This window comes from Schistocerca serialis, chromosome 1 (assembly GCF_023864345.2).
Source record: "Schistocerca serialis cubense isolate TAMUIC-IGC-003099 chromosome 1, iqSchSeri2.2, whole genome shotgun sequence".
In the NCBI taxonomy this organism is placed as follows: domain Eukaryota; kingdom Metazoa; phylum Arthropoda; class Insecta; order Orthoptera; family Acrididae; genus Schistocerca; species Schistocerca serialis.
In genome coordinates, this window is record NC_064638.1 from 76124067 (window position 1) to 76146025 (window position 21959).

General features: G+C 39.1%; 1 protein-coding gene across 6 annotated transcripts in view; it reads right to left on the bottom strand.

Moving 5' to 3' along the window:
* Positions 1-21959, bottom strand: part of LOC126461919 (intersectin-1) — a 310794-nt gene that overhangs the window by 6460 nt on the left and 282375 nt on the right. For 5 of the 6 annotated variants that reach the window (XM_050096034.1, XM_050096037.1, XM_050096033.1 and 2 more), the window contains 2 exons: positions 11475-11694; positions 6381-6461 (listed from right to left, as the gene is read on the bottom strand). In XM_050096034.1, coding sequence (XP_049951991.1) covers positions 6381-6461; positions 11475-11694 — 301 coding nt within the window. The remainder of the gene's footprint in view (positions 1-6380; positions 6462-11474; positions 11695-21959) is intronic. The other variant, XM_050096036.1, reaches the window with a different exon arrangement.

Genomic DNA, 21959 nt, shown 5'->3' on the forward strand with positions numbered 1-21959 from the left:
GGAAAGGGTAGATTGCTATGTACCACATAGAGAGCATATTCAGTGTCAGACAGGCACAATGAAAACATAGAAAGACTGCTAGATAGTTGGAGCTATCAGACCAAGTCCTTCATCAGAAGTAGGAAGACACCACTAAGCACAACTGTTACAGCATCCGAGGTGAGCAGCAATCTAATCTGGGGTGGCTAGTGGGATTAAAGAAGAGAGGTGGGGTGGGGAGGAGGAGGGATAGTGTGGTAGAGGTGGAGGATTATGCCAGTGCTGCCCTTGGGAGGTGGAGCGATATGGTGGGGCAGGATAGTGGGCTGCTAGTTGCACCATGAGAAGGCTGCACTGGGCAGAGGCAGGGAAGGAGGGAGGAAGGCAAAAGGCAGAAAAGAGAAGTAGAGAGGGTGAAAGGACCATTCAGCTGTGCTCGAGGGATAGAAGGTGTACATGGGGTTTGAGTGAGAGTGGGGAAGGGGATGCAGGTGGAGAAAGGGTCTAGTGAAGGTTGGGAATGGGAAAGGGGGGGGGGGGGGGGAGGTCATGGGAACAAAGAAAATGTTGCAGAGTAAGTTCCCATCTGCACAGTTCAGTAAAGCTGTTGTTGGTTGGAAGGATTCACATGGCACAGATTATGAAGCAGTCATTGGTTGGCTGGCTAGTTGATTTGGTGGGAAGGGACCAAACAATGAGGTCATCGGTCCCATCGGATAGGGGAAGAAACGATCCCAGTGTTTGCCTGAAGTGATTTAGGGAAATCATGGAAAACCTAAATCAGGATGGCCTGATGTGGATTTGAACCATCATCATCCCAAATGTGAGACCAGTGTGCTAAACACTGTGCCACCTCGCTCAGTAAGCAGTCACTGAAATCAAGCATATTGTGTTGGGTGGCATGCTCAGCAACTGGTTGGTCCAGCTGCCTCTTGGCCATAGTTTGGCTATGGTGATTCATGAAGACTGGTCTTGCCCAAATAAAGTGTGCCACAGCGATTGCAGATAAGTTGGTAGCCCACATGGCTGCTCGTACTGGTAGGAGATTGCGACAGAACTGTTGTTGGTAGTAGCAGGAAGATGTATGGAACAGGTCTTTTATCTAGGTCTACTGCAGGGATATGAGCCATGGGGCAAGGAGTTTGGAGCAAGGGTGGGATAGCAATTGACTAACTTTCTCCAAAATCTTCCACCCCATTCACTTCACGTCATCCTCACCAGCCCTACACAGCCACCTTCCCTGATTTCATCTCTACCTCAAGAATAGTTATATCAGTAGCTCTGTCCACATCAAACCTACCAACCAACACAATACCTCAACTTTGACAGTTGCCATCCATTCCACACAAAGATGTCCCTTCCATACAGTTCAGTTACCTGTGGGTGGTACGAGGGCAGTTCAATAAGTAATGCAACACATTTTTTTTCTGAAACAGGGGTTGTTTTATTCAGCATTGAAATACCCCAGGTTATTCCCCAATCTTTTAGCTACACAACACTATTTTTCAACGTAATCTCCATTCAATGCTACGGCCTTACGCCACCTTGAAATGAGGGCCTGTATGCCTGCACGGTACCATTCCACTGGTCGATGTCGGAGCCAACGTCGTACTGCATCAATAACTTCTTCATCATCCGCGTAGTGCCTTCCACGGATTGCGTCCTTCATTGGGCCAAACATATGGAAATCCGACGGTGCGAGATCGGGGCTGTAGGGTGCATGAGGAAGAACAGTCCACTGAAGTTTTGTGAGCTCCTCTCGGGTGCGAAGACTTGTGTGAAGTCTTGCGTTGTCATGAAGAAGGAGAAGTTCGTTCAGATTTTTGTGCCTACGAACACGCTGAAGTCGTTTCTTCATTTTCTGAAGAGTAGCACAATACACTTCAGAGTTGATCGTTTGACCATGGGGAAGGACATCGAACAGAATAACCCCTTCAGCGTCCCAGAAGACTGTAACCATGACTTTACCGGCTGAGGGTATGGCTTTAAACTTTTTCTTGGTAGGGGAGTGGGTGTGGCGCCACTCCATTGATTGCCGTTTTGTTTCAGGTTCGAAGTGATGAACCCATGTTTCATCGCCTGTAACAATCTTTGACAAGAAATTGTTACCCTCAGCCACATGACGAGCAAGCAATTCCGCACAGATGGTTCTCCTTTGCTCTTTATGGTGTTCGGTTAGACAACGAGGGACCCAGCGGGAACAAACCTTTGAATATCCCAACTGGTGTACAATTGTGACAGCACTACCAACAGAGATGTCAAGTTGAGCACTGAGTTGTTTGATGGTGATCCGTCGATCATCTCGAACGAGTGTGTTCGCACGCTCCGCCATTGCAGGAGTCACAGCTGTGCATGGCCGGCCCGCACGCGGGAGATCAGACAGTCTTGCTTGACCTTGCGGCGATGATGACACACGCTTTGCCCAACGACTCACCGTGCTTTTGTCCACTGCCAGATCACCGTAGACATTCTGCAAGCGCCTGTGAATATCTGAGATGCCCTGGTTTTCCGCCAAAAGAAACTCGATCACTGCCCGTTGTTTGCAACGCACATCCGTTACAGACGCCATTTTAACAGCTCCGTACAGCGCTGCCACCTGTTGGAAGTCAGTGAAACTATACGAGATGAAGCGGGAATGTTTGAAAATATTCCACAAGAAATTTCCGGTTTTTTCAACCAAAATTGGCCGAGAAAAAAAATGTGTTGCATTACTTATTGAACTGCCCTCGTACATCTGTAATGATGAGCAGTCCCTCTCCAAACACGCCAAAGTTCTTGCTGATGCCTCCACAGATCAAAATTCCCCCCCCCCCCCCTACCCCCACATACACACACAATTTATCCAGAAACAGATCTCCCACATATCCACTGTCCACCCACAAAGAAACACTTCCTTGTGACTCAGTACCACTCAATTAACGCAATATCTTTGTCTGTCCCTACTCCAACCTTGCTCCCAACCCCTTGCCCCATAGCTCATATCCCTGCAATAGACCTAGATGAAAATCATGTCCCACACATCTTCCTACTGCCACAGACTCCAGTCCTGTCACAGACGCCTGCTACCATATCAAAGGCAGGGCCACCAATGAAAGCAGCCATGTGATCTATGAACTTAGCTGTAAGACTTCCAACATGCTGTCTGTCTGCATGAATGGTTACTACCAAACTGTGGGAAGGAGAGCTGGTCCATCTAGCTGCCGAATATGCCATCCAACGTGATGTGCTTGACTTCAATGATCACTTCACAGCCTGTGCTGTCTAGACTCTTCCCACAAACTTCAACTTTTTTGAATTGTGCAGATGGCAAATTTTCTTGTAACATGTTCTTCATTCCTGTAACACTCTTTCCTAGCCTCAAACCTTGTCTAGTCCCTATCTTCTGCCTGTCTATCCCCTTCCATAATCCTGCTCCAGCCCTACACACATATTTTATCCCAGCAGTGCACCTGCATAGCCTTTTACCCTTCTCTACCTGAATTCTCTTCCCATTGCCACCCTCTTTGCCTTCATGTAAACAGTTCATAAATAAGAAGCTTTGTTGCATGCCACACACACTCAGTCATGTGACCAGTGTCTGCCCCCGGTAGCTGAGTGGCCAGCATGACAGAATGTCAATCCTAAGGACCCGGGTTCGATTACTGGCTGGGTCGAAGATTTTCTCCACTCATGGACTGGGTGTTGTGTTGTCCTAATCATCATCATTTCATCCCCATCAACACGCAAGTCACCGAAGTGGTGTCAAATCGAAAGACTTGCACTAGGTGAACGGTCTACTCGACGGGAGGCCCTAGTCACATGACATTTCATTTCATGTGACCAGTCACATGTACTGTGTTCTGCAGTCATTAGACTTTAATCTTTGTGCCTTTTGTAGAGCCACATTTTATGTTGCAAATTCTGTTCCAATTGGACAGTGTTCACTGTATGTTATCCAATGAATTTCCATCATTATGCATTGCAATAAAATTAATTGGTCATGATGAAATGCAGATTTTTAATGCTCTTTCTTTCACTGTCTCAAAATAAAAACACTCAGAGTGAAATCACTGTAGCAAGATCCCAATATGTGAGAACTTAATTATTAACCCTTAATAAATATTTTGTATGTTCTTATGGACATGGTGGATATTTAATGGATTTCTGCAGAAAAAGTGAAACTTCAGGTTTCACCACTTTGACTCTCCAGTCATAGAATCCCTAATACTTGCTTCCAAAGCTGACATTCATTTTGTGTCCATATTTTGCTGTTTATTTTAGCACATTTGTTGCAAGATCACAAAAACCAGATTATAAAATAACACAAATAAATGCAATTTATTTAATCTGAATAGTTTTGCTTAGCCCACTAAATACTTCAGTTTACCCTTAGCAACAAAGTGAGCAGCCCATAATGAAATCTTGTCCACTTCACAAGTATAGCCACCTGATTCTAAAATAAAAAATAGCATTGTTTTAACCTAACAGTGTCATTACCTGCTTTGTTTGGTTTTAGTGATGTTGCTTTAACAATGACTATTTTCAGATAACCCTTTGCAGGCCGCTGCCGAACTAGAAAAATACAGGAAGCTTTAAGAACCACAGTATGTTAGCTACACATGCAAACCATTGTTTTATTTGTTCAAGTATTAAGCAAGCATGCATAGGCTACACAGGCATTCTGAGATACATCTGTGCAAACAGAAAAATAATAATTATTACATCAAAATTACATAAAATACATACAGCAATTTTCTCTGTGTTTTGTATTAATTAAATATTATCCCATACCTGTGAAAATACAACTGTGTTCCCAGTAAACATGCTGTGATTAATAAAAATGTCACATACTGGTAACAGAAAAGTGGTTAGTCAAAGGTAACAACAACTATAGAAGGATATAACATAAGCAATATTCAGCAACAAGCAAGCAGTACACCTTCAGATACATGAAATGAGAGAGCTTTTGCACAACACACAGCAAATCTGTACAGGTGTTTGATACACAGGTTTATTATTATGGTAAGTATTCAGTTAAGTTTGAAACCCCACATTTTCAGTATAATTTGCACTGAGTGAAAATGAACCTAACTACCTGCAAGATATATCACATCAAAACTCAACAAGTAACTTATGTAACAATGCTGTTTCACCCATCACACAGCCTCCAACACTTATGAGAGGGCAGCACTGAATTGCTGTGTCTTCATTCAACCTTTTTCATTCTTTTTTTTACTTGTTCATAAAGCCTATCCTCAAAAACTACTGTTTGTCTATTTCAATTAACTCATTACTGTATTAGTACTTGCACTCTTAATTACAGCCATTTTTGAGCGATGAATGGGTCTGCATTACTTCTCATTTTCACTGGTATTTTTCACCATAGGATGCTAACAAAATACCAGACATAACAGTCATTTATTATATTTTTCATGATTCTACCAAGTATAATTGATTACTGACAAGAGAACATACAAGTGTTCTTATAAACCAGACCGGTAACACACACTGGTCAATTAATAAGTACCACTTAGTAACGTGTAATTAACAAATCTTGGACTTACAGAATGCAGATGGTTTTTATCTAATATCAAATACATCAACATTTTAAAACATTCACGTCAGAACTATGTATCCCAATTTGCACTTATTCTGAACACTGTTCAGATAGCCCCTTTTAATCATCTGTTTCCAATATGCATTTTTCCCACTGGTTGTTACTGTTATACAACAAACAAAGGTGGCCACCATCAAAAGGAATAAAAATACTCAACATTAATGAAACTTTCCGGCAGATACAATCTGTGTGCTGAATGCAGAATGTACTCAGATCCTTTCTGTTTGTAATCAGTGTTCTTTCTGAATGAATTTCTGCATATGCCCCATGGCTGGACTGAAACCTTCAAGCTGCCAGTGCCCCTCTTTTATTTTACAAATTCAACATTAAATTTGTCAATTATTGCATAACTACAGCAGCACCTTCTGCCATGATTTTTTTGTGTGGCCTTATGCTGTCTATTATATAACTATACAACAAAAGTTTTAGTGAACATAATCATCAATGCAGACTGTCAACTTTGGACAGTTAATGTAACAACATAGACTAATCCAAATTTCAGACTGGATTCTGCTCATAATATTATAGAAGGTCTCTAATTCTTTCGAACACTGAAATTTTGTTTCTGAAGGTGTACAAAATTGTTTTGCAGATGGGAGTTTTGTTTTGGTGTAAGGTAGGTTAGCAATATATGATATTATACTAAATTCCAAAGGATGCTGAAAGGAACTTCACCAGTACCACTAGAACATTTGACTATGGCTCTCATCTGATGAGACAGCGAAGCACTTCACCTAGTGAAAACTGAAAGATACAGCATTATGCATGCCAAAATAGTAATATTCTTCTGTATTTATATTCTTACCACTGGATGAACTAGGTTTTAGTTCACTCCCTTCCACGACTACAACCAGCACTCTACCGCAAGCACCAAACTGAGCTTGTTCTGGAGAAATAAAATCAGTACTCTGAAGTAACTGCTAGTACACATTAAAATAAAAAGAATAAATGCTTCACATGGGCTGCTGAGAGATAAAAAGAACAAATTTACTGAAGTGGTAACCATCACAAGCACGCTGGTACTAAGCTGTAGACAGTGAATCTCACACTTATAGAAACAGAGTCTCCTCATATTGCCTTAAACAGAGGAGGTACAAGAACATGACAGATGTGGTAAATGCTGTAAGAAGCTCCATAGAACTGCTTGAAAGCAACACATGTTACAGAAAAGGAACAACATACTGAGTGAGTTTTAATGCGATAATGTGGTGCTTCTTATTTACAAGTTACAATGAGATTAGTTTTTATTACTTATGGTATTCCTGATATGATCAGGCTGTTAAAACTAGTAAACAGCAGAATACAGAGATTATGTACGGATCATTAGTTAAGTTCTAATAAATGTTGTCTTCTTCAAGGGCCATTGTGGCATCTGTTGTTGTGATTCAGCAAAGTAAGACAAAGCTAAACAAAGTAAATAAAACTGAGACTTGAAACTGGTCATCCAAAAGAACATTTTATTGCGATATCTTTATTGTCTTTGTTTCTCCCCCCATATGCCTCCCATACCCAAATATTTAGCAGCTTCTGACAGATTCACTTTATTGTTTCTCTTATCACTTATTGAAGAGAGAGATCCTGTCTAGTGTCTTTATTTCAAAGTACATACATTTAGTGAGAGTAATCAAGTTAGTGAATACAAATTACAGGTTCCACACAAAATATATCTTATCTTCATTCTCCTTTGACTGCAGTGACTGAGTCTGTGTGTGTGTGTGTGTGTGTGTGTGTGTGTGTGTGTGTGTGTGTGTGTGTGTGAGGAGAGAGAGAGAGAGAGAGAGAGTGGAGAGTGGGCAGTTACAGAAGAAAGTTGAAAAGTAACATATAAAATCATGAATGTTCTACAATTTTTATATGTTTTTAATAAAATTATGGCCATAATATGACCAGCAAAAAATAAAAGTTCCATATAATGTAGTTATGGAAGGTCTATATGGTAGATTATTTAGTAACAATAATTGATCCACCACAATGGAAAACCCTAATGCACTTATAAATGTGTGAATAACACACAGTTTGGTAACTTTATGAAAAATGCTGTACATTTCCCAAACTGAAATTTCATTATAAGTAAAGACTAAAGGTGAGAAGAGAATGTGAGGCACAATTAAGATAAATAATAAGAATGGCAATACTAGACTTCAGATGTGTAGCACCAGCAGCAGCAATAATGCAGCTTGGTTAAATACATTTAAAACAAACACAACAAAAAAATATGGGATTTAAGCATGCATGTGCAACATTCATTCACCCACAGCTGTCAAAATCTTGCAAACCAATTGTAAATATATTAATTAAAAATACAGAAACAATAACTCCACGGTAGTTACAAATAATTTCTAACCAGCCTAATGGAATACATCCAGATATGTGAGAAGTCATCCTCAAATATTTGAAAAATACAGTGTGTAGGGAGGGGGCAACAGGAATGTAGGTTGTGTGCTCTAACTGGTGTTGCCATGATGCAAAAAGTCTTTCCTAAAATGGGAAAACTCTCTACAAATGAGGAAGGCAATCATTTCAATATGAAACTCTTCTGCTTTTTAGCCAAGTACAGACAGTGCTAATTAAATGTGACAATTTATGACAGTCTGTTGTACTTGGGTGCAACCACAAATTTTGCAGAAAATATGTTATCAATAGCACTAGCATATAACTCCTCACAGAAAGAATTGGGACAATCTTGAGTAAATTGAAAGTTTGAGTTAGTCTTTGAGATGTGCTCAGGTAGTATGATTAGTAATGGACTGCTGGGTTACGGCACTGGACAATCATATAGTTTTAATTTGCCAAATAATGTAGTTAATACACACTTAATGTTATGTAAATGGCTGAAATGACAAAATTGTTTTGGATATTATGCTGACTTCTACAACATGTTTCTTGATTCTGTATCCTCATTCCTACTTATATCACAATACTTTCCATACAGAAAAAGGTAAATAACAAGAGGAGTGTGTGATAGTATGCCATTTCTTCTACATTTATAAAAATTTCGTTCAGACAATTGATAAATTCATATAGACACACAACAGGATACACAGTACTGAATTTCGGGAGTCACAACTCCCAAGCACAGTCAACTGAAATGCATAAAAACAGATAACAGCATTCTTAGCTTTCACAAACATGGGTTCCTTCATCACGAAAAAGAGAAATGTGCTGGGGAGAGGAGAGGTCACTCAGAACTCAGGCTAAGATGGATCCATATGGTATGAAGAAAATGGAGGCAAAGTTGATTTACTGAAGCTGATAAATCTTACATGAAGGATATGCAATCAGATAAAGAGTGCCTTAGTAGAGAAAGGGAAAGGACTGTTAGGGGGTAGGTAGGTGAAGGACAGGGACTAGGAAAGGTTGAGGTCGCAAGGGTTACAAGAACGAAGGAGATGATGTATGGAAAATTCTCACTCGCGCAATTCAGAAATGCTGGTGTTTGTAGGAAGAATGCAGATGGCACAGGCTGTGAAGCAGTTACTAAAGTGAAGCACATCGTGCTGGACAGCATGTTTAGCAAGGTGGTCAGCTGTCCGGACTGGAGTAGTTGGCAGTGAGAAGATGAATGGGACAGGTCTTGCACCTAGATCTGCAAGACCTAAATGCAAGACATCTCATACATCTTCCCACTAGCACCTACTTCAGACCTGTGGTGGGCATCTCTTAACCCATCACAGGAAGGGCAATATGTGAAAGCAGCCATGTAATCTACCAACACAGCTGCAACCACTGTGCCACTTTCTACATGGGCATGACAACTAACAAGCTGTCTGTTCCCATGAATGGCCACTGATGCACTTCACTTTAATGACTGCATCACAACCTGTGCCATCTAGATTCTTCCTTCCAACACCAGCTTTTCTGAAATGTTTAGGTAAGAATTCTTCATACAACATATCCTTTGTTATCATAAGCACCCTGGCCTGAACTTTCACTAGAACCTATCCTTCATCTATCTATCCTTCTCCCTGCTCCCATTCTGGTACTTCATGCGCCTTCTATCCTGCCAACAAGCCTAACAGTTCTTTCCCCTTATCTCCTCCCCCTCCCTCATGCTAGTCCATCCAGCACAGCCTCCCGACACTGTCCCCACCAAATTCCTGCGTGTTCCCACTGGCAGCACTAGTGTTTTTACCCAACCCTATAACCTTCTACAGCCCCATCCCCTCCACCTCGTGTCTCTTCCTTACCCCCAACACCCACCACAGTAGACCGCTGCACGTTGTATGCAGTCACAGTCAGGCCTCAGTGCTCTGAGACAGTGGCCATGTGTGTGTGAGTTGTGCATACGTTTCTCATTTTGGAAGAAGGACTCCTCCCAAAATAATATTTTAGCATTCTTTTTTATTGTGCCTGTCTGTGACTCAACACCTCTTCAATGAAGAGACTAATATTCTATCCTTTCCACATTGTTGTTAAAATTACATTTAACTAATGCAAGAAGTAAAGGGAATTCTTTGGCTAGTGTAGGTGACATCCAGCAGGATGAAACTGAGGAGGTGTATGTTAGAGGGCACTTTCTCCTTTCCTTACTTCAGAGAAATTGATGCTAGGTGGGAGGATTCTAATAGCGCATGTAATGTTTTGTTGTGTCTATCTGTGACTCAGCCCTCCATTATATGGTGAGTAGCAACTATTCTTTTCATAATATTGTCATTATTACATCCTAAATATTCCACTGTTTGATACAGAAAGCATTTAGTTATCTTTAGTCATGCTGCATGCTCAACAACTGGATACATTCTGAAGGTAGACTGTTAGTCTGTCTCTACCCACGTGTTCTGTTAGAGACGTGGTGATCATCCCTATGGTTTATGTTATGCCATTGATGGAGGTACATTGGGTCAGTGTGAGCAGATACATGGGAATGAATATTGTGGTAGGAATGGTAGTCTCAGAATGTAAGAGTGTTTTGAGCAGATGTTATGGAGGTTATGAGGGCAACAGTGAGGTTATTGGTATAAGTGATGAGGACATGCTTCCCTCTTCTATAAATGCCTCATTGACCTTGTCTATAAACAAATCTCTGAGACTATCATCTCCTTCTCCTCCACATTCTTCTTAAAAGTGTTACTTCCCAAAATACACAGTAGCACCATTTTCATTACCCAGTACCATCGTGGCAGCACACTACCCTCTAGGGTTATCAATTTAAGTCAAGTCTTGAAATTAGATTATGCCCCGACCCACCTTCACCCCTTCACTCTTTCTGCATAAGCACTGTTTATATGTTTCTAAAATTCAGAAATGTACCACCCAAAATGTCTCATTATGGGTGTTTGTTATGTTCCCACTGAAGGTCTCTGACTTTGTGACCAGTACTTCCAGGCTATTGCTTGTACTCTATTACCTCACATTAATTACGCCAATCACTTCCTCCACATACATCAACAACTACCATTCCATTACAATGTGGCTCTAATCGTCCCTGTGGGCACAACATCCCAGTAAGCTAACATCTCCCAACAGCCTTCAAATACCAAACCCATTATCATCTCCTCAGTAAGCACGAACTACTAACTTCTCATCCTCAAACATTTTTCCTTTGTAGGACATATTTATAAATAAATCCACAAAATGGTCTTGCATACTAATGTCACCCTTCTCCCCCAACACCTTCAGGGATTCGAAAATATATATGGTTCCAAATGTGAGATGTGTCAAACATACCAAATAAATACCGTCTATGAAACTTCCTGGCAGATTAAAACTGTGTGCCGGACTGAGACTCGAACTCGGGACCTTTGCCTTTCGCGGGGCAAAGGTCCCGAGTTCGAGTCTCGGTCCGGCACACAGTTTTAATCTACCAGGAAGTTTCATATCAGCGCACACTCCGCTGCAGAGTGAAAATCTCATTCTGAAATACCATATATGCTCGAATTACTAAAGATAATATACTCACTTGACTGCTGGCGCTGGAACTGACTCTTCTCAGTGTCAATCACATGGACACGTGCCTCTTGCAGACGCTTTGCCCAGAGGTTACGTTCGGCTGATGTTGATGCCAAAAATGAAAGTGTTTTTCCAGTTGTGGTGTCTCCCACGCTAAATAAACGTGGGTTCTCATTACCTTCACTGCTATTCTGCTCTTCCAGCACCAACAGCTCATTCAGAAACAATGGCTGAAATCATATTTGCCAGCATATTTGGTATGGCTCAAAAAAGTGATATGCTTCTGCATCACATTATTCAGCAAGTATTCACAATAACTTAGAGAGATGAAATGCAGATATATTGCAAAAGAGTGATAAAACTCAAAATTTATCTCTAGCAAAAGTAACAGAGTTGAGCTAGATCCATAAAGTTAAAAAGGACATTGAAATACATAATATACAAGATGACAAATAATAAGTTGCAACAAACAGTTTCAGGATGAAAATATTAAACCTAAATGGTTCTAAACTACATACAATAAGAATAGAAGTGAAGTGGTCTAAAGAAAGATGTAAGAGACAAGGTGAAAAAAATGAAAGACAACAAAACAGAAAGAACAGAAAGTGAAATGTGCTTATTACATGACTGTAACAAAATAAAAAAATAAAAATTTTAGCTTTTCCATTTTACTTTCATCAACTACAGGTAACATGAGAAATGGGAGCCTGCAAATATGTGATAAAAAATAAAGTGTTATTCACAATCTGTCTGTTGGGGTAATGAGTGTAGGTAATGAATGGGTGTAAAGCTGCGAGAAGGTGATGAAATGCTGCAGACTCAAGAATGTCACTCTGAAGATTATAAGAAAAACTTGTTTCCAGTACAATGTGATTGTTACAATATAATTGATGATTATTATGAAAAGGTCATGAGTCCAATTTTGCACAAATTCAGATTTCAGTATTTTTGCATTCTCTATCTGTAGACACATGTATCTGTGTTGAGAACATCGTGAGTTTCTGTCTTTAAAGCTAAGAAAATTGTTGCCAAAATATTTATGTGGTACGAAAATGTCATGAGTCCAAGACATCTTCTCATTAGTTTTATGTAATATTTTTTAAATCACCAGAAGTAGCCTACGGTTTATGTCCCTACATTGACAACAATCAGATTTTACCACTACTATTTTCATGATCTACTGTTGGCACCACATTGTAAGACAAATCTTGTGTGGTTGTTGTCTAATCTTTCATTAGTAGTGGCAATTTAATCAGAAAAGAGAGCATGGACTCAAATGAAGAAGGTAACAGCCATAACAAGAGGAAAGACATACGGCATTATGATCAATACAAACACATCATAATACAGAAGGCCAGATTACGAGGAGAAGTGTACATTAACTACAAAGGACAAAATACTCCTGCAACTGCAACGGGGAAAAATTGCAAGTAAATATGAATTTAAAAACTAAATGTTGAATACATGTTTTGTATATGTTTCCCTTGTTTATTCCAAACATTGCTTTCTTCTACTGCAGTTGTAAGCTTTGCTGTTTTGATGCGATCGACAGAGCCCAGATCCTGGAAATGGTCAAGGAATTCGGGAGCAAGAATGCACAAGATGGATATCTACAAGGTCTTATGGAAGTTACGGAAACTACTCACAGATGCCCAAGGAAGTATAATCCAAAATGTAGGGAGAAGAACTTCAAATATCATGTTCATGTTCAAGAAAAGAGAATATTGGTATGTAAAACTGCATTTATTAGTATTCATGGCCTGAAGAGTGACAGGAGGACTCAAAGACTAGGAGACCTGCTGGTTATAGGAAAATCGGTAGATAAGAGGGGTAAGAACATGGGAAGCAGAGTCAGAGCTATAAAAGGTGATGTCATTGATAAAATAATGTAACATGTGGGATCGTTCGAAGTAAAAGTTAATCACTAGGCAAACAGAGATATTAAGTATTTAAAGGCCAGTTTGAATGTAAAGATCATGAATTCCCTGTTTCTAGAGACGTTGCCAGATTTGAATGAAAAATATGGATTTTAATTAAAGTTTTTCCATGAAAATTATAATTACATGTTTGGTAGACCTCAAAAAGATGTTTGTGGTTACTGGGAGGAACTTAAAACTAAACTAAAGAACACTTACCTTTGTGATCCAGCTAAATGAGTGATTGTTGCTGAGCAAATGGTTCATATTTGAAGGACCAAAAAGTTTTATAAAAAGATAAAAGCTGTACAGGAAAAGAGCAAGCAAAACGACGATGTCGAAGGCATATGTATGGATTTTATGCAGAATGTACCACTTCCCTGCGCTCCAGTGCAGGAAGTGTTTTACCTACGTCAGCTTTGGGTCTTTACTTTCTGTATTTATGACCTTAAGACTGGCAAACCTCATTTTTTTCTATTCAATGAAGCAATAGCCAAAAAGGAAGTTAATGAGATTTGTAGTTTCTTACTTGCTTTCTTCGAAGAACATTACTTTGATAAAAATATTAAGGAAATGTATATTTTCTCTGGTGGGTGCTCAGGACAAAACTGTAACAATACAGTAGTCTGATTCCTAATGGCATTAGCAGGGCCTAGTATGTTTGAAAAAATTTTTCAATACTTTCCTATCCGGGGGCACTCTTTCCTACCTTGTGATAGAGTGTTTGGGGGTATAAGAAGAGAGTTATGACAAACTGATAAGAGTTTACACTGTGAAAGAATATATTGAACTTATTCTTCATTCTTCCAATAAAAAGAACTCATTCATTGCCAACTACCTTGAGGATAGCAACATTGTTAAGAACTTTAAGGGCTGGTGGCCAGATCTTTTTAAACGCAGTTCCCAGAGTTTAGAAACAATGGGAAACGACAGTTCAATGAAAGTCAACTTCAGTGTTTCACAGTACAATATGTTTGAGCACGGCAGCCACAACTCAGGGGTATTAGTAGCCTGATCATTCACTGATGGACTGACTCAAAACTCTTTCAGACTTTTAAAACCCCTAGCAAATATCAGACTCCCAACAATCTTAGCACATGGAGAGAAATGTCCTATAAACAAAGTTAAGATAAACGAACAAAAAAACTGGAACAGTTACAACCCAGAGGAGAACAAAAACTTTTATATTGATTTATTCACTTGGCCTACAATAGCTGAAGAAGATGAAAATGTTTGAAACCTATAGAAAATGTTGCAACAGTGCTTATCTGTAACAATGATTATGTTAAAATACTATTTGTAATTTGTGTTTATTAGTAAATTTTCTCAAAATTCTGTAGTCGCTCTATTATTTATTTTAATTTGGTTCAAAAAGGTCATGAGTCCAAGATAAAAAAAAAATTAACTTGAAGAATATGAAAACAAAAATTGATGATTTGAAGATGTAGATTTAATGGTTTCCAGGTACAACAGGGTATAAATATCCAAGTACTTCTTATTTTCTACCATTGAAGCATACAACAGTTTTCTTTTATCTGAAAATAATGTTTTATGGACTTATGACCTATTCATAACAACCGATTCAATTTAGTTTAACAGATATAAACAATCGGTAAACATTAAAAGAATGGAAGGAAGCCCAAAGTCATAAACTGCAGTTTATTCAGTCATTGTGAGCCATGAAGTTTAAATGGAAGCATTCCTTAGTGGGGCCCTTTATTGTGTTTGCATGCAAGTCAGTGATTGAAGCAACTGAATGTGAGCTTTGCAGTTCATTTTTTAATATTATCAGTCTTTTTAAAAAAAAAAAAAAAAAAAAAAAAAAAAAAAAAAAAAAAAAAAAAAAATATCTGAAAGCTTGCAAGGTAAAAAGGCAGATTTTTGGAAAGAAAAATGTATATTACTTTCTCGAAACAGAGTGGCTCATATTATTTGCCTTCACAACCAAAGAATTGCTTTCAATAGCATGTCATACCAGTTTATGAAAGATGGGACAAAACAGGTCTGGAAAATGTTAGCCTTCAGATTCATTGTAGTTGTCTCAAGTAGAATTATGCTAGAACAAATACAGAGTTCAAACTCAGAATATTTAGAATTGTACTATATATACATTCAACTACTTTGTAATCCCTATTGATTTTGGGGCATTAATCATTGTGAGAAAGCCATTTTTGTCAAACTGATATTGTAAGAAACATACATTAAACACAATGAAGAAAATTCACTGGATTAAATATTTTAAATAAGGATTATCTTCAGCCAATCCCCATTCCCTCTGACTTTAGTTTTGTAAATGGGAGGCTCATTACTAAGGGTGATGAATCCGGATCTGAAATGGGGAAATTGTGGCTGACAATTTGAAAAGACTTTTCTCCCTATCAGTAGCACAAGCAAGTTATGGACAGATATTATTACTGCAAATTCATAACTTCCATGAGCACAATGAAGATAGATCGATTATATTTTCACAACCCACAGATGTCAAAATTATTAAATTAAGTGTATAAGCTTGAATTTGAAATCCACTATTCTCAAACATTACCCACTGCACTATCTCACTCAGTAAGCCAGAAAAAACATTACATTCACTTAATGTTTGAAATGTAAGCATGGAATTAGGCATCCAGTTCAGTGTCAATTTACACTTCAGCTTTACAGTCAAAATATTTTGCACAGGATTCAAAACTGAGGAGTTTGAGATGAGAGAGTAGTGGTCACAAATGAGTGCTTATAATATCTTAAACGGGCATGTGTTTGTATATAGTTCTTCAAGGTCAATGCAGAAACAAAGCAGTTTACAATCAACTTAGTGTGATGTGTACATGGTGGATTTTGTTTCTATGGGGTTACATGAAGTTGTTGGCATAAGATGTTGTTGGCATAAGATGCCCCAATACAGACTGAAGGGGAGGGTATATGAAGATTTTAGGTACCACTGTAAGACATGCACTGAGGTTGGTGGTAATCACACTCAACAGTTGCTATGAACTGAAGTAATTATATCAGGTGCAAGTTGTTTATGTCATTCCTGCTCTTTAGTTCCCTATCTCAAAGTATTCAGTTTAGCATGCTCTACCATCTGTATAATTTTGGCAGTAAAAGCTTGAATCACCTTGGGGAATGCCACAGACTTTTGATATGTGACAGCCTGGTCTAGCATGGCCTGAAATACGAGATGATTAGACAGAACACTGTGACACCAGAGTACTCAAAACACCAAATACTTACGCTGAGGTGACAAAAGTCATCATTACCTCCTAATACCATGTCAGACCTCCTTTTGCCTAGCAAAGTGCAACAACTTGACGTGACATGGACTCAACAACTTGTTGGAAGTCGCTTGCAGAAATACTAAGCCATGCTGCCTCTACAGCTGTCCATAATTGCGAAAGTGTGGTCTGTGAAGGATTTTGTGCACGAACTGACCTCTCGATTATGTCCCTTAATCATCAATGGGATTCATGTTGAGCTATCTGGATGGTCAAATCATTTGTTCAAATTCTCCAGAAAGTTCTTCAAACCAACTGCACAAAATTGTGTCCCAGTGACATGTTTGGGAACATGAAGTCCGTGAATGGCTGCAAATCATCTCCAGGTAGCCAAACATAACCATTTTCAGTCAATGATTGGTTCAGTTGGGCCAGAGGACCAAGTCCATTCCACATAAAAACAGACCACCAGCTTGCACAGAGCCTTATTGACAACTTAGTCCATGGCTTCGTGGGGTCTGGGCCACCCTCTAACCTTATCATCAGCTCTTACCAACTGAAATCTGGACTCATCTGACCAAGCCACAGTTTTCTAGTTATCTCCGGGTCCAACCGATATGGCCCCAAGCCGAGGAGATGTCATGCTGTTAGCAAAAGCACTAATGTTGGTTATCTTCTGCCATAGCCCATTAATGCCAAATTTTACTGCACAGTTCTAACAGATACGTTTAATGTACATCCCACATTGATTTCTGCAGTTATTTCATGCAGTGTTGCTAGGCTGTTAGCACTGACTACTCTGTAAGAACACAGCTGCTCTCGGTCATTAAGTAAAGGCCACTGGCCACTGCATTATCCATGGTGAAAGGTAATACCGGAAATTTGATATCCTCAGCACACTCTTGACATGGGGGATCTCAGAATATTGGATTTCCTAATGATTTCCGAAATGGAATGTCCCATGCATCTAGCTCCAACTACCATTCTGCATTCAAAGTCTGCTAATCCCTGTCGTGTGCCTATAATGCTCATAATCATGTCAGACATCTTTTCACATGAATCATCTGAATACAAATGACCGCTTCACCAATGCACCGCCCCTTTATACCTTGTGTAGGCAACACTACCACCATCTGTATGTATACTGTCCCTTGACTTTTTTCACCTCAGTGTAAAACAAAAAATAAACTTTGAAAACAGACTAAATATCGCATGTGAATAGTGCTCTATTGTCTACATACAGCATTACAAGAGTGCTCCATAATGAATTGATAACCGGCATTAATAAAGACAAAAAATTGAAAAAAGCTGTTTTAGTACACCGAAGGTATGAAATAGAGAATATGGCAGCAAAAAGAGTACAAGGATTAGCCAAAAAGTTTTATTATTACACTGAAAAAAAAATTAAGTTGTATAAATTTTTTTTTTTTTTTTTTTTTTTCAGGTATATGTGTGCAGCCATGGTACACATTTACGTCCCACGTGACAGTAACACAGTATGCTGTTAAGAGGATCCAAAAACCAATGGGGTAGGCTATTTCCATTTTACCAATGGGCTGCCCATTTTGTTTTGGCTCCTTTAATGGCATGTTCTGAGACTGTGGTACAGTGTTTTCAATGTGCACAGGGGATGCAGACATGTACCTGCAGACAAACAAAAAAACTATTAAATCCATTTATCTTTTCCAGGTGATAATTACAACTTCATCACTACTCCTTGTACATGTAAGAAACACTGAAGCAAGAAACTGAGCATAACTTTAATTTTAGTAAAGTAGACAACATGTTTCTATTCACTAACAGGTCCATCAGAAATACGTGTACTTTTTCATCCTCATACAGTATGTTTGGTACCATGGATGATTTGGGGTCCACCCAGTTAGCAACTGTCTGGGTTTAGAAAAGATATCATTTATGTTATTTATAAAAAGCTGCTAGTGAACCTAAATTTGAAAATCTTAATGAGTACAGAATATGGTGACAAGGAACCTTCAAGACCTATGTTCAAAATCATTTTGCTTATGTGACTCAATATGTATTAATTACTCTAAAGAAAGAAACTAAAAATGTGTTTCTGATCTTGTGCTATTAGAGAGGTTTAGTGTGGAATAGTTTGAAATATTCTAGCAAGCAGAGAAGTACATACAGTCAAAATGTCTCCATCATGTTTCCTACCTATATACTTTCTGCTTATATTGTTTTACATTTTCTAAATATATTTTATACATTCTCAATGGACAAACTTGACAAGTTATTTCTAGAAAGTTTATTTTGAAAATCTGATGTTGTGCGCATTAGGAACATTTTCATGGTCTCACGTTGTACACTTCTGTGTAAGTTCTTCACCAATTTGGCACAAAACATGGAAAAAAGCAACTGTTTCTTTGATTAGGTTTTCAAGCCTCAAGATCCATAGCCAAAATATTTGTTACGGCCAGCAGGAGCATAAAGTACTTTGACCATAATAGACTGTTTTCTAAAGGCTGTGACTAATTAAATAATACACAAATATCATCAATTTTTCTGCTTAAAACAATCTTTGTCTAAGTTCACAATGCATTATTCAAGCCTGCCATCATCATTAGCAGGTGTATTTCATTCTGTCCATATTTTGGATTCCATTTGTGGCAAGCACATGCCATGAATTTTTGGTAATCAGCTGTGAGACAAGAAGGTTATGTGCTGTCCTGCACTCATGGTGAAATAATAACAGTAATTACAGTGCTGAAAGATGTTTCACACAGTTCCATATACATTTTTGCAAAATATATGCTTTGTGATGACTGATATTTTCACAAACTACTCCTGTTACAGCTGAGTGCCTTTATCTTGTTGGTTTCAACAGTTCATGTACTGCCGAAGTTTTGGTCTCTAGGTCTTCCCCAAATCACTATTACAGACAAAAGACAGTCTGCTTCTAGACACCTCTGAATTGTAACCTCCTGATAGATTAAAACAGTGTGCTGGGCTGGGACTCAAACTTGGGACCTTTGCCTTTTGTGGGCAAATGCTCTACTGTCTCAGCTATCAAAGAATGGCTCATGAACCACCCTCACAGCTTTATTTCTGCCAATACCCCATCTCCTCCCTTCCAAATATCACAGAAGTTCCCCTGAATACATACGAAACTGCCATACTTGGAAGAAGTGATATTGTTGAGATGTGTCTGATCCATAGCCTGGGGGATTGTTTCCAGAATGAATTTTCACTCTACAGCAGATTGTGTGTCACTTTAAAACTTCCTGGCAGATCAAAACTGTGTGCTGGACCATGAGTCAAACCTGAGACCTTTGCCTTTTGCAGATAATTACTCTACTGATTGAGCTATCCAAGCATAACTCCTGACCCAACCTCACAATTTTACTCCCACCAGTACATCATCTCCTCCCTTCCAAGCTTATATCCTTTCTTCCAGGAGTGGTAGTTCCACAAGGTGTGCAGGAGTACTACTGTGAAGTTTGCAAGGTATGAGATGAGGTACTGGCAGAAGTAAAGATGTGAGGGAGTGTTGTGAGTTGCATTTGCTACAAAGTTCCAATTTGTTTACTTATTTATTTGCAAAACTACACCCTCATGCTGGTCAATTTGGTACCCCATTTGTCATCTCCCACTCTTTATTTGGCTATGGAAATTCAGACAAAAACTCACTATGTGATTTAAAGGGTGTCTCTGTGTTTGTTCTGCTCAAACAGTTGACCAAAAATAGATAAATTCCTGATCTTTAAGATTATGTAAATGTTATAGGAAATAAACAGTTATTTGTATGTATAAAAAGTAAGTACAGCTGGTGGCAGACTCTGGTACACTGGCAGGATATAGGGAAAATACAATCAGTCTACAAAACAGGTTGTTTACAAGACACCTACACAGCAGCTGTAAAACAAAGCATGGTGCTGTAGAGTGAAGCTGAATGAAGGGCTTTTGATGTCAAAATGACAAAGCAGTGATTACCATGGCAGAATAGTGTGGAAGGATCTCTCACAAAACCCAAAGAAATTCTGCTCCTACGTAAAGCTTATTAGCAGATCTAAAGTACCCATGGTCTAGGGGTAGCGTCTTTGATTCATAATAAAAAATGTCTTCGGTCCTGAGTTCAAATCCCGCTGCTGCTTAAATTTTGATTGATAATCAGCATTGGCAGCTGAATACTTCCGGCATAAGAAGTCACTCCTCATTCTGCCAACAGCCTTGTCAAAGAGGGCGGAGGAGTGGACAGAGGTTCAGGGCACTCTCTTGTCCTAGGTGTTGGTAACTGCCCCTAAAGGTGGAAGAATCAGCAATGATCAAAAGCATGAGGCTGCAGAAGTCACTGCATTAAAGCCACGTAACATGTATCCACAGGACATGTGGCCTGTAGCTGAAGAAGTGTCATGATGATCTCTCTCCATGGGCAAAAGATTCCAGAATAATCCCCCATCTGCAGGAGAGGACTGCCAAGGGACAGGTGACCACGAGAAAAAGATTGAATAATCAACAGAAGGATAACGTTCTATGAGTCAGGGCGTGGACTGTCAGAAGCTTGAATGTGGTAGGGAAACTAGAAAATCTGAAAAGAGAAATGCAAAGGCTCAATCTAGATATAGTAGGGATCAGAGAAGTGAAGTGAAAAGAAGACAAGGATTTTTGGTCAGATAAGTATAGGGTAATATCAACAGCAGCAGAAAACGGTATAATGGGAGTACAATTCATTATGAATAGGAAGGTAGGGCAGAGAGTGTGTTACTGTGAACAGTTCAGTGATAGGTTTCTTCTTATCAGAATTGACAGCAAACCAACACTGACAACGATATTTCAGGTATACATGCCAACATCGCAAGTTGAAGATGAAGAGATAGAGAAAGTGTATGAGGATATTGAAAGGGTAATACAGTATGTAAAGGGATATGAAAATCTAATAGTCATGGGAGACTGGAATGTAGAGGAAGGAGTAGAAGAAAAGCTTACAGGAGAATATGGGCTTGGGGCAAGGAATAAGAGAGAAGAAAGACTAATTGAGCTCTGTAACAAGTTTCATCTAGTAATAGTGAATACTCTATTCAAGAACCACAAGAGGAGGAGGTATACTTGGAAAAGGCTGGGTAATATGGGAAGATTTCAGTTAGATTACATCATGGTCAGAGAGAGATTCTGAAATCAGGTACTGGGTTGTAAGGCATACCCAGGAGTAGACATAAACTCAGATCACAATTTAGTAGTGATGAAGAGTGGGCTGAAGTTTAAGACATTAGTCGAAAAGAATCAATAAGGAAAGAAGGGGGATACAGAAGTACTAAGGAATGACGAGACACGATTGATGTTCTCTAAGGCTATAGATACACCAATAAAAAATAGCTCAATAGGCAGTACAGTTGAAGAGGAATGGATGTCTCT